Here is a 13,546-nt window from a genome sequence, read left to right on the forward strand (position 1 = left end):
CAGAGCTTAATTGCAAATCTCTAATGTATTATATCTGACTTATTTCTTTTATGTATCCTTATGAAATATAGAGAAAACTGTCATAATGTTTCTTGTTCTTTTAGTTAGAAAGAGATTCATAAATTTTTATGGTTTGCATTTTTCTATAATTTATTGTTTAAATCTTGGCGTGGTTTCATATATCAAAAAGATTAAGTTTAAAAAACAATATTTTATTAATAGTAATGATTAATCATAGGTAAATGTGGTTTGTATAAATTTTTATATTTTAAATAAATAATGCATGGGAAAGTGAAAAATTCCTAAGCAAATGTCAACAGATGATCATGGCTGACCATTTGATGCCAACAGGAATCCCCAGTTTTGGATGTGGTGAGGAAGAAAACTTGATTCAGCTTAATTGTGATACAGCACAACTGTGAAAACAGCATGGCTAAGAAAACAGCAAGATCATAGGACAGCCCTGGCAGTCTGAGCCAGGCCCCTCTCTGGCTACACAGCTCTACTGTGCTCTTCGATGGTTGGTTCTGCTGTGTTCCCTGTCAGTCTACTTTGTGCTGTGCTAGTCTGTTCTGCTCTGACGAGATATCTTCAGTGTTTTAGCTCAGTCTGGGGGATGCAATCTTCAGTCTTCGGTGGAAAGGGAAAGTGTGCTCCCAGAGCCAGAGGGGAGATTGTTTATTTGGATAGGAGTCCCCACCATTAGTCCTTCCTCATGTGAATAAGAACTCCAAGTCCTCACAGTTTGATTGGCCCAAAAGCACTGTTCTGATTGGTTAGAAAAGAGCTACTCTGGTTTGTTGGAGCTGTGTAGCTCCAAATGGATGCAGACAGCCTCAGTCCTATTGGTTGAAAGAGAATCCCAGGAATTCCTGTTTATAAGAGCTGGCTAGATGGCAGAAACACAGTGCAGGCTTTTCTCTGGTGTGCATTTTGCATGAGAGGCCCCTGTGTAGAAATAGCTGTTAGACTGTTTTTAAACATTTGAGCCCAGTTAGCTACCAGGAGTTCTTCTTAGTAGGTATCTTCTTTCTCAGATTTCATACTAGAGAACTAACTGAGGAGGACTTTCTGTCTGCATGTTGTGCTCCAGTCTGTGTTCTAACTCCTTACACTCTCAAGTGACCAGTTTTGATTAATACTTGCTCATTCTGTTAGTGCATGTTTACATAAAAACAAGCCAGTACCAATGTCAATTTTTCATAATTGTGTTTGTTATTGTCACGAGTGGTCAGGCTCCACATTTTTGATGTTTGACTTCTGAAAACTTAATCCTGAGCTGTCCCTTTCCTGATAGCCCTAATCTGGACAGGCTGATAGGGTAGCCTGGGGGTTCCTGCACTGTGAGCTGCTGCTTGCTGGGTGCTGCCTCGTGCTGTATTGTTGATTCTACCAACCCTGGGTTCCATGTACAGAGGACACTGGGTTGACAGGGTAGGCAATTCCTCATTCTTTATGAACAGGAGTAAGAAAGTGGGACTGTCCTTACAGTAGTGCTGGGTTAGTATCTTGGCTGTGAAGGTGTGACTAAGGTTGGGTTTGCCTAGACATTAGGGAGAACCTTAGTGGGTATAAGGATAATCATACCCTGTGAATGAGGTGAGCCCAGCAGATGATCTCTCCTCGGTTGCCTCTCGTATGCCCCCACCTGGGCACCTAGCTCACAACCCGGGCATGTACCCTGAGTGGGAATTAAACCGGTGACCTTTTGGTTCGCAGGTTGGGTGCTCAGTCCACTGAGCCACACCAGCCAGGGCTGAGATGCTCTCTCCTTAATAAAAAACAGGTATTTCAGGGAGAAAGAAGAGACAGGGAAGGTAAGCCAGTAGGTGGGGAGATTCAAGAGGGCTCACCAGAACCCTAAGTAACTCTGCTGTTGCTGCTTCTGCATCTGTTGCAGCAAAATGCTGACCTTCTGGGTTACAGTGGACAGCACCATTGTTTCAGTTTGGCACAGCAAAGGGATTAGTTCAAACCCTTCTTAAGCCCACGGTACTTAAACTCTATATATGGTAGCAACCTTTAGTCATAGTGTAACTGAATGCAGGTCTGGCTGCCTGCTGCTTCATAAACCATTATTTGAGAGGCAGGGGCTAATGTAAAGGAAAGTGCTGGCAACCTGGAAGATGGGGATTCTTGCCTCAAAGCCCATCTTAGTGTCTCAGTGCAGACAGATGTTTTGATAAGGGGGGAGAGGGATGACGCGTGCCCACCTGCCTGCAGTGAGCACAGAACGCTGCGGATGGTTCGTCAAAGCATGAGAAAGGACACATACAGAGACAACCAGGTTCTGTGGGAGAGTCGGGACAGAATGGCCACTCCTCACGTGGGGAGCACCCCGTGTCCATACCCAAGCAGATTTTTATTGAGAAAACAGACTGAGTTTGTGGATTCACAGTCTGGCAGAAAAGATCAAGATGTAAACAACTTACAAAGGTGGGGGCAGCACTCCTGCTGAGAATCCGGGGAAGGTTTGGGGTTTTTAACATATGAAAGAGGTACAGGTTCCAAAAGTTTCCTGCCTGTGTTTTTAAATTCCAAGATAATAACATCCTCCAGCAAACAGATCTCACAGGATCTTGCGTATTCTATGTCCCAGGCCTGATTACCCTGGGAGTCCCCCGTTTCTGGTCTGGGCCGTTTTGCCCCCCGCAGTTCTCCTAAGACAAAGGCAGCCAGGAGACTTGGATTTCTCACTTCCAAGAGCAAAGACTCAGGCTTTGACAAAGCCAAAGGGGGGAGGGGTTGATGTCTGATCACCCCTTCATTTCCATAGCCCTGTTAGTCTGTTTTCTGTCATTCCTTTGTGAACACATCTGTCTTAGGTTCATTCTCTATGCAAGAGAATTGTTACCTGGCATTGACTGCCGTTCAAGCCAGGGAAATAAGTTTTGTCTCCTTAGTGGCTCCTGGTCTGGAGGTTTTTCACTCTGCTTAAGTCACGGGGTAAGGGGGTTACAGCTTCCTGAGACCAGGCAGGGTGGCCCCCAACAGAGGGACAAGGGGAACAAAGAGATCAGGGGAAGAGGCTGTGGATGTGCTGGCAGTGTCCTTAGTGGTCCTGATATGGATTTTTAATGGCAGCATCCTGGAACTGGCCAGTGCCAGCCAACTCTATGTAGTTGGGTGACTTGCATCACCCAAAGCCATAGTCAAGGCTTTTTCTTGTACAAACAGAAATTGAAACTGCTGGTGCTTGCAATATGCTTACAAAGAAACTGTCAGTATGTGACTTCTTTTTATCAGTTAGTACATCTTATTCTAATTCTATTTCATGGTAAGTCAGTATAGTATAAAGTTTTTATTCCCTGTTACAATAGAGGAGACCTCTAACCCTGTTGTCAGGGACTTGGGGCTTTTTAAAGGAGCACTTTAAGTTGTCCATAGGCTTCTAATAAAGAAATTGACCTAGGCTCCACACTATATGCCATCAGAGCTGCAGTTGTAACACATAGCAGGCCCTCTTCACAAGAGGCTCTCATAAGCACTGAGCATGTGACCCCTTGCTGAGCTGCCTCTTAATGTCTTTGGTCCTGGAAACAGAACCCACTGACTCAGCAGGGCTACTGACACTGACTTGTGACATGGTGGAGCCAGACTTTGCTCTCTGGCTATGACACCTGCAGGAGTGAAACTCATTTGTACTTGAGTCCCTTCAATGAAGCTGAGGTGTTGAAGGAGGTCATCCTTCTCCCAGACTTTGGTTCTTTGGAATGTTTCTTGGGATTCACTGAATGCACAGCACTGGGGAGTGCATAGTCTTTCAGGAGGACAGTACACATTTGTACTTGACCAAGCTCAGTGGAGAGTTGCTGGTAAGAGTTGCTGGTATTTACCCCTTAACTGGGAACATTTCTGATAAAGAACAGAACCCAAGGGTCACCACTGCTAACCAAGTGTCAGGAAGTCATCTTACTACTGGCTCACAGTTGGCCCATTAGTATATGTTCATAGACACTCTAGGACTGTTGTCTAAGAGTTGCCTTTCTGTGGTAAAAGAACTCTGGGAATGTCTTGAGTCAGATGCTGAAAATATAAATCCAGGTAACATTTGTCTGTATATTACTAAGTCTGCTATACCAGGACTCACCAGGAAACTGCTGATCCACATTGGAGTTCCAGAATCTACTGATCATAACCATGGCACTTCTGAGAATACACAGTGCCACACTCCCCAACAAGGGCATTCCTTGGGAGTTTCACCTCCCTTGCTGGTCTCAGGCTGTAGAGCACCCTGCTGGCTTACTGAAATAAGTTCAAATCAGTTTAATGATACATGGCTTGTTTTGTCCATCAGGCAGTCATCAGGGGTGAGTTGTAATGAGTCTGTCTGCATCTTTTTTTAGTGTTTGATGGATGTGACTCTTTAAAAGCTGTTTTAGGTTTATGGAATTATTGATCAGAGAGTACAGAGTTCCCGCAACTCCCCTGTGCATCCATAGAGTTTGCACTACTGTTTCCATGTTGAATTACTGTGGTACATTTGTTAGAATTGCTGAGCCAATATTGATGCATTAAAGTGCATACTTTATATTAGTGTTGACTATTTGTGTTATGGGATCTATAGGTTTGGGCAAATGTGTAATAATGTGTATTTATTATTTTTATATTTTTTATTGTAGTGTTACTTCCCATTAATCTCCTGTGCTCCAGTTATTCAATCATTTCTCCCTCCAGCCCCTAAATCCTTCAAACCCAGAGTACAGTCATACCTGGGTACTCATCATCTTCAGAACTCTCAAACTGTACTCATTGCATTTTGACAAGAAAAAAGATGTTTCAGCCCTTGGCTCTTGCTTGGGACTTGTAGCACTTGCTAGAACTTGTGTGAGTCACAACGCCGTCCTGTGAGAGAAAATGCTTCAATACTCATTGGTTTCGGCATTCCTCATGAGTTCCGGAACGAATTAACGATGAGTACGGATGTAGCACTGTACTTTTTTTTTTGGCCCATAGTTTTGTCTTTCCTAAAATGTAATGTATTTGGAATGATACAGTGTGTGGCCTTGTGAGATTGGCTTCTTTCACTTAGCATGGCTCTTTTAAGGTTCCTCCTGTGTTTTCATGGCCTAATACCCCATTTCTTTTTATCACTGAAAAATATTTCATAGTTTGGATTTACCACTGATTGTCATTTAGGTTTACCACTAATTGTTTACCTTTTGAAGCACATAGTGCTTAACTCTTAACTCTTGCCAGTTATGAATAAACTGCAAATAATTCATGAACATGTTTTTGTATAAACATAAGGTTTCAATTCCTTTAGGTCTATACTATGGAGTGTAATTGCTGGACCTTAGCCATATGTAGTAAGAGTACATTCATTAATGAAAGGAAGTTCCTTTCTCCAGTGTAGGCATGCCCAGTTCATTCCCACCAGCAATGAATGTGGATTACCTTCACATTCCATTAATATCTGGTGTTCTGAGCATTTTAAATTTTATCCATTTAATAAATGTGTAGTGCCTCATTGTTCTTTTGCACTTAGATTTCCTCATGTTATCGTGTAGGAGTTTATTACTTTTGCTTTATACATGTAGGTCTCTGATGTGTTTTGAGTTAGTTTTTGTAAAACATGTATGGTCTTTGTCTCTATTTGTTTTCTGTGTGTGTTTGTATGTGGGTATTCTTTATCTCCATCACTATTTGTTTAAAAGACTTTCTTTTTCTGTTGAATTGCTTTTCTTCTTTTGTCAGTTGAGTGTATCCATGTGGCTCTACAGGAAAGCTATCGGCTTGTATATCTTTCAATTACTCCATTTATTTCAAAAGTTCTCTTTTGTTGTGAGTTCTGTCTGGTGTTTCCCATAGACACTCATGTCATGAGAAACAAATGTGATGAGTTTAGCTACAGGTTTTGAGGATTTTTTTTTCCCAAGGCTTACATAAACACTGGCTGGTGTGGTTCAGTGGTTGGTGTCCTCTTATAGGCTGAAAGGTTGTGGGTTCAATTTCAGTCAGGGCAAATACCCAGGTTGCGGGTTTGATCCTGGGTTGGGGTATGTAGGGGTGCATAGGAGAAAGCAACCAGTTGATGGTTCTTTTTTATTTTAAAATTTAAAAAAAATTATTTATTTTTAGAGAGGGTGAGAGGGGAGGGAGAAAGAGAGGGAATGAAATATTGATGTGTGAGAGATGCATAGATCTGTTGCCTTTTGTATGCCTCCAGCTGGGGGTTCTGGCCTGCAACCCAGGCATATGTGCTCTGACCAGGAATCAAATTGGTGACCTTTGGGTTCACAGGCTGGCACTCAATCCACTAAGCACACCAGCCAGGGTTCTTTTTTTTTTTTTTTTTAAGATTTTATTATTTTATTTTATTTTAGAGAGAGCAGAAAGGAGGGAGAAAGAGAGGGAGAGAAACATTAGTTGGTTGCCTCTTGCATGCCCCCAACTGGGAAATATGGCCCATAGCCCAGGCATGTGTCGTGACTGGGAATCAAACCTTTGGCCTGTAGGCCAGAACTCAAGCACTGAGCCACAGCAGCCAGGGCTCTATTCACTTTCAACAGTCATTTTTTTCTAATCCTCTACCTTCATCATTCATATTTTTTTCTGAAGATTTTTTTAATGGTTCTTGCTAAGATCAGCAATGAACTCTTTTTTTATTTGACTTTAAAGAGAGAGGAAGGGAAATAGTAAGAGAGAAAAAAAAACACCGACCTGCTGTTGCACTTTATTCATGCATTCATTGGTTGATTACTGTATGTGCCCCATCCAGATATTGAACCTGCAAACCTGGTGCATCAGACAACGCTACCAACAGTCTGAGCCACCTGGCCAGGGTGTTTCAGTTAAAGTAGCTGTATTAATAGTGTTTTCCACCAAGATGGTGGAGCATATAAAATCAATACTCGCGTTCTCCCCTGACTACACCAAAATTACAACCAAACGACAGAACAACTATCATTGAGAACCACCTCAAATTTAGCTGGATAGTTCTTATACATAAGGATATACAGAAGAATCCATATGGAGACTGGTTCAAGGGGCAGAGACACTGAATGAGCTGGTAGCACATCCACATGTGGTGTTTAAAAATTGGGGAGAAATATGTTGGTTGTGGAAGGCCCCTCTGAGAAGCAGGAGTCTTAACCCCACTTCAGGCACCCCAGCCCAGGATTCCAGCACTGGAAAGAAAAGTACCCATAACTTCTGGGTGTGGAAACCAGCAGAGATTGTGGCTGAGTGACACAGAGGGCTACTGAAGTCCTAGGCATACCTCTGAAAGGGCTCATGCGCAAACTTACTTGGACTCACTCATTCTGAGATCTAGTGCGTGAACCACAGCTCAAAGGCTGTCAGGGGCATACAAGGAAGAACTGGATTGTCTGGCTTTTGGGTAAGGGCTGGAGGAGCAGCTCTCTCCCAGACTGAAGAGGTGACAGAAGCCTACCTTTTCTTTCCCCCCTGAGCTCTCCACCTGCAGACACAGTCAGGCACCATATCTTAGTCTCCATAAAAAAATAAATAAATAAAATAGTTGTTTTACATTTCATGGGTTTTGTGTTCTGTCTTTATTGTTCTTCATTGTCTTTGCACTAGACTCTGGTGATATAGGGTTTTGTTTTTTGGGTTTTTTTTTTTTTTTTTTTTGGTACAGGCCTTGTAAGAACAGAATATTTGGGGCATATCTCAATATACCACATGTTCTTTTTCTTAATTTTGGAGATGCCACTTGTCCTGTAACCTCAAGGCTCTGGTGGATATAAGAATAATAGTTTATTTCACCATTTTTCTTTAAAATAAGATCTGATTTATGTATGTACTTATGTATGTATTTATACAGAGAGAGGGGAAGGGAGGGAGAAAGAGCGGGAGAGAAACATCAGTGTGTGGTTGCCTCTCACATGCCCCCAACTGGGGACCTGGCCCACAATCCAGGTATGTGCCCTGACTGGGAATCGAACAGGTAACCCTTTGATTTGCAGGCCAGCACTCAGTCCACTGAGCCACACCAGAAGGTGGCAAGTCAGCCTCTAGAGTGACTTGCCAGGAAAATTTTTCTTTGAAATTGGAGAATGGAAATTTTGTGTTCTTTTAAAAGGAAGGACTGTTGAACCTTTTATGTGTTCTGTAATCATGACCAAAATCACCATCCGACCACATGGACTTCAGGGAATTCCCTGGCAATCTGCAGCTCTTAACCTGTTTCTCAAGGGCAGTGAGGCCCAGGGTACCCCATGCGTTTTGACCAGAAAGAACTCTGCTGGTCTGTTCTCTCACTATGTGTTTTAGAATTTGGCAGGCAGCAGCCCTGAGCATGCATTACTGGTGTTTTGTGGTATAACTTGTTATGGCTTCTTTCTTGTGTCTGAGCTCTAAGTTTTAAATAACCTTCTAGCCCCACTAAACTGAACAGAGAGGGAAAAGAAGAACTGAGCCTGTGATAAATACTACATAAATTACAAGCAATACTTTTGTACAGGCATATTTGCATTGAGCCAGTGCATCTGATTACTGGTAAAGGCCTGGACTTTAGGACAACATTATCAGCTGGCTTTGTTGAAAGTGATTTTCACAGGCTCCCTGGACTCTCATGTTGGGTTATGGGAATAGAAGGAAAGGCTCCCAATTGTTCACTATGTTTATTTATTGAAACATCATGCAGATTTAACCCTCTGTCTTGTGGATTGCTATAAATGGTGGGTGATAGCAGATGAAAGAATTATTTTCATGAGAAATTAATGGTCTTAAAATGATAATACATGTTTCAGCTGTATGGCATTTCTGTTATTTTAAAAAATGGTCAAGACTCTGATATTACAGAGAAATAAGATGCATTATGCCAAGTGCAGTGGTGCACACCTGTAGTCCCAGCTCCTTGGGAGGCTGAGGCAGGAGGATTGCTTGAGCCCAGGAGTTCTGGGCTGTAGTGCTCTATGCTAATCGGATGTCTGCACTAAGTTCGGCATCAATATGGTGGTCTCCCTGGAGCTGTGGGGCCACAAGGTTGCCTAAGGAGGGGTGAAGGCCAGGCTTGGAAATGGAACAAGTCAAAACTCCCATGCTGATCAGAAGATGTATTATGAGTACAGTAAGAATGTGTAAGTAATTTCCAGGTGTTCAAAATGCTGTTAAAATTTATGAGAAAGTAACTTTTCAATGACCAAGTCATAGAAAAAATGTTTGGAGACAAGAGAATCTTAGGTAACTTTTCTGTAAATGGAGTCTAGGTGCCCAGTGTAAAATGTCTCACATTTTACTGTACTATATATTTGGGGTGTTTTAGGACTCCCTGGCTTTTGAGGATGTATCTGTGAACTTCAGTCTGGAGGAGTGGGCTTTACTGGATCCTTCACAGAAGAAGCTCTATAGAGATGTAATGACAGAAACCTTCAGGAACCTGGCCTCCGTAGGTAAGGATGAGGACATCCCTTCAGTCATCAGTTAGAGAACAAGAGTTTCTTGCTCAACAATGTTGTTTCAAGATCTGTAATGTGGAAAAGGAAGATGCTGGTAAATAATCTGGGCATGGCTATAGCACTTCATGATCTCAGAGCAAATAATTTGCTCCAAGCTATCATTCTAATTCTTTAAAATCATTTTTCTGGGTCTCCTTTTTAGGAAAAAGATGGGGAGAACATGACATTAAAAATCAGTACGAAAAGCAGAGGAGAAAATTAAGGTGAGTCACACTCGCAAGAGAAAACAGTGTCTCGGGAGGATTGTAGTATTGGGTTGGTCAAAAAGTTTGTTTTTTTCCATAAGATGGCTCTGCTTGCACATACTTGTCTTTTACTTCATTCAAAACAGTTTTGTTAGATTATATTGTGACAGCTGCCAGATCAGTGTGCATTAAAAAAAAACAACATCAAAATTGGTGAATTTTTGTGTAGCCATTTTAATATTGAAAATGGAAGGAAATATGCAACATTTTCAGCACATTATGTTTTATTATTTCAAGAAAGGTAAAAATGCAAATGAAATGCAAAAAAAAAAAAAGAAAAAAGATTTGTACAGTGTATGGAAAAGGCTGTGACTGACCAAATGTATCAAAAAGTGGTTTGCACCCCTGGCTGGTGTTGCTCAGTGGATTGAGCAATGGCCTGTGAACCGAAGGGTCTCCAGTTCAATTCCTAGTCAGGGCACATGCCTGGGTTGGTCCCCAGTAGGGGGAGCATGAGAGACAACCACATATTGATGTTTCTCTCCTTCCCTTTCTCTCTCCCTTCCCCTCTGTCTAAAAATAAATAAATAAATATATATATTTTTTTAAAAAGTGGTTTGTAGAGTTTTGTGCTGAAGATTTCTCCCTGGACAATGCTCCACAATCGTGTAGACCAATTGAAGTTGATAGTGGTCAAATCAAGACATTAACTGAGAACAATCAACATTATACCACATGGGAGATAACCAACATACTCAAAATATTCAAATCAATAAAGTTATTGGTGTAAGTGAAAAATGTGTCTTTTATTTTATGGAAAAAACTAAATGAACTTTTTGGCCAACCCAATATGTTGTGAAATTTTTTAAATATGTAGCAAACAAAACAAACAAATAAACTCTGCTTCAAATGTAGTCTTTTTAGAAAAAATTTTAAAAGTATACTCTCAAATGTAACATCTATGTTCCGTGTTTACTAAATAGTTCACTTGGAAACAGCATTAATAAACTCAATATGTGAACATCTCAGTTTTATAATAACAAGGGTAAAGCCTTGGAGAACATTCAGTATATTTTCAGATGAGATCAGGCATGTTCAGGGTGGTATGACCGTAGACTCAGTATATTTTCAGAAAAGACAGACTATCTATACTTTTCCTATAATTCATAATAAATATAATTAATATAAAATTATTAATAAAGAAATCATTAATATTGTGCTTCTTATTTTTTATAGAAGTCCAAGGGTAGTGAGAATCTGTGAAAGTAAACAGGTTAATCCATGTGGAGAAAAGTTCAGCCTTATTTCAAATCACAATCTGAAGGAAAAAGCCACCAGAGTGAAACAGCATGACTGCAGAACATGTGGAAAAGTTTTTGTGTCCCGTTCATCCCTTAGTAGGCACAACAGATGTCACACTGGATACAAAGCATATGAATTTCAAAAAAATGGAGAGAAGCCTTATAAGTGTAAAGAATGTGTTAAAGTCTTTAGTCACCTACTGTGGTTGGAAAAACATGAAGGAACCCACAATGAAGAGAATCCCTATGAATGTCCAATATGTGGTAAAGCCTTCAGGTCTTCCAGAAATGTTAAAGTACATGAAAGAACTCACACTGGAGAGAAACCCTACGAATGTAAAATATGTAGTACAGCATTTAGGTATCTTAGTGATCTTCGAAGACATGAAAGAACTCACACTGGAGAGAAACTCTATAAATGTAAAATATGTGGTAAAACTCACAGAGACCACTGGACTTTTAAAATACATGAGAGAGTTCATACTGGAGAGAAACCCTATGAATGTAAGAAATGTGGTAAAGCCTACATATCTTTCAGGTCTTTAAAAAGACACAAATCAACTCATACCATGGAGAAACCCTATGAATGTAAACTATGTAATACACCATTTAGGTATGTCAGTGATCTTCAAAGACATGAAAGAACTCACACTGGAGAGAAACCCTATGAATGTAAAATATGTAGTACAGCATTTAGGTATATCAGTGATCTTCGAAAGCATGAAAGAACTCACACATGAGAGGAACTCTATAAATGTAAAATACGTGGTAAAGCCCACAGAGACACAAAAATACAGACACAAAAAACTCACACTATGGAGAAACCCTATGAATGAAAAATATGTAATATAACAGGAAGAGACATACTTTGCACTCTAGCAGGAAAGTGTTTTTACTACCCAAACAGGTGTAAGATTTCTCCTAACCCAGCAACAAGACCACCCACTGGGAACTGTGAAAACTCAGTCATCGAAGAGTCCTCACAATGGACTTTGATTCAAAGCACCCCTTCCAAACTTACTCCTTTTTCTCTATAAAGTAACATTTTTCTCATTTGTTTGTTCAACCTGCCTATAGATTTTGCTCTGGTATGTTTGCACCAAGACACAGTTCTCTGCTGTTATCAAATAAACACACTTTACTAGTTAAATAGTTGGATTTTTTTCCCTGTGTTTGCTCCTGTAGTTTTCTCTTTTTTAAAAATTTTATTTTAATTGTTGTTGCAGTACAATTTTCTGTCTTTTACTCCCATCCCAGCCCTCCCCTCCTCCCTCCCATTTCCACCTGCCGCTAGTTTTTTATCCATGTGTCCTTTATACTTGTTCCTGTAAACCCTTCCCCATTTCCCCTGAAATTCCCTCTCCTCTCCCTTCTGAGCACTTATCAGTCTGTTCTCTATTTCAGAGTCTTTGGTTATATTTTGCTTGTTTCTTTGTTTTGTTGTTTAGGTTCCTGTTAAAGGTGAGATCATATGGTATTTGTCTTTCACTGCCTGGCTTATTTCGCTTAGCATAATGCTTTCCAGCTCCATCCAAGCTGTTGCAAAGGGTAGAAGCTCCTTTCTTTCTGCTGCATAGAATTCAATTGTGTAAATGTACCATAGTTTTTTGATCCATTCATTAACTAATGGGCACCTAGGTTGGATTTTTTTTTTAAGTTCAGCATTGCTGTGGGAATTGTATTACTGACTTGGGCACACATAATGTCATTCAACAAAAACATCATTGATACCAATCAATAAATCTCCAAAGCACTCTAAATACACAAACACTTTAGAGGGTTGTGTTTGTTTTTTAGGTTTTTCATGAAGGACAAACTCCCTGCAGCCATGGTACCTGAGGACCCGCTAGCTTTGGTCTATTTATTTGGCAGCCAGGGAGAGTTCTGTTTCCTTAAAGGGGCTTCTTGCTGCATGGGGGTAGGCTGCACTGGTAAGGTGCCACCTATAACACAACAAATGAAAATAAACACTAACATTAATAAAACCTTTGAAGAGAGTTCAGGATCCACACTGACTTTTTGGGTTTCTCCTGTACCCTAGGATGAATAGATTCAAATATTTTTTAAGGTGTCATCTTAATTATATGTTGCTTGTGCTTTTCACATCACTTTTCAATTAATATTTGAGTTCAAAGTTCAAATACATTTAAATGAAATGTGTCATTGTTCAGTTGTCATTAATAAAACTCTGACCTCCTTTTTGATATTTGACTCTAAATTGGCTTTAGATACCTGCTTATCTTGCCTGGCCCAGAATCATCAGTAAAGAAGTTGTGAAAGTTGATACATGTCTTTATGTGTGTCAGCGGGTGGAGGGCCAAGCCTTGAAAACACTCAGCCTCCACTCTTACACACATGAAAGGGCCAACCCATTCACCTTTGCACAAATCAATGAACCAGCTTACCCTTGCTTGTTTTCTCCTTTGAAAGTACATTTTGAGTAATAAACATTTTCATTCAGTTGATGCATATGGTGACATCAGTTTTGGGATCCAATTTTATTTTAGTCTGGGTGTTAATACTGTTCCCAAAAGGGCACTGATACCACAAAAGTTAACCCATGGAAAATATCTTTAGGGTATTTTTTTAAATCCTTACTTGAGGATATTATTATTGATTTTATGCCTCCCACATG

At 40.4% G+C, this 13,546-nt stretch overlaps 1 protein-coding gene across 1 annotated transcript in view; it reads left to right on the top strand.

Moving 5' to 3' along the window:
• LOC114503673 (zinc finger protein 14-like) overlaps positions 1–12,071 on the top strand; it is a 36,061-nt gene extending 23,990 nt beyond the window's left edge. Inside the window, 3 exon segments of the mRNA XM_036034482.1 lie at positions 9,233–9,359; positions 9,568–9,628; positions 10,847–12,071. Coding sequence (XP_035890375.1) covers positions 9,233–9,359; positions 9,568–9,628; positions 10,847–11,747 — 1,089 coding nt within the window. The 3' untranslated portion in view covers positions 11,748–12,071.
• The last annotated feature ends 1,475 nt before the right edge of the window (positions 12,072–13,546 follow it).

Source organism: Phyllostomus discolor, chromosome 8, assembly GCF_004126475.2.
Source record: "Phyllostomus discolor isolate MPI-MPIP mPhyDis1 chromosome 8, mPhyDis1.pri.v3, whole genome shotgun sequence".
Taxonomy (NCBI): Eukaryota; Metazoa; Chordata; class Mammalia; order Chiroptera; family Phyllostomidae; genus Phyllostomus; species Phyllostomus discolor.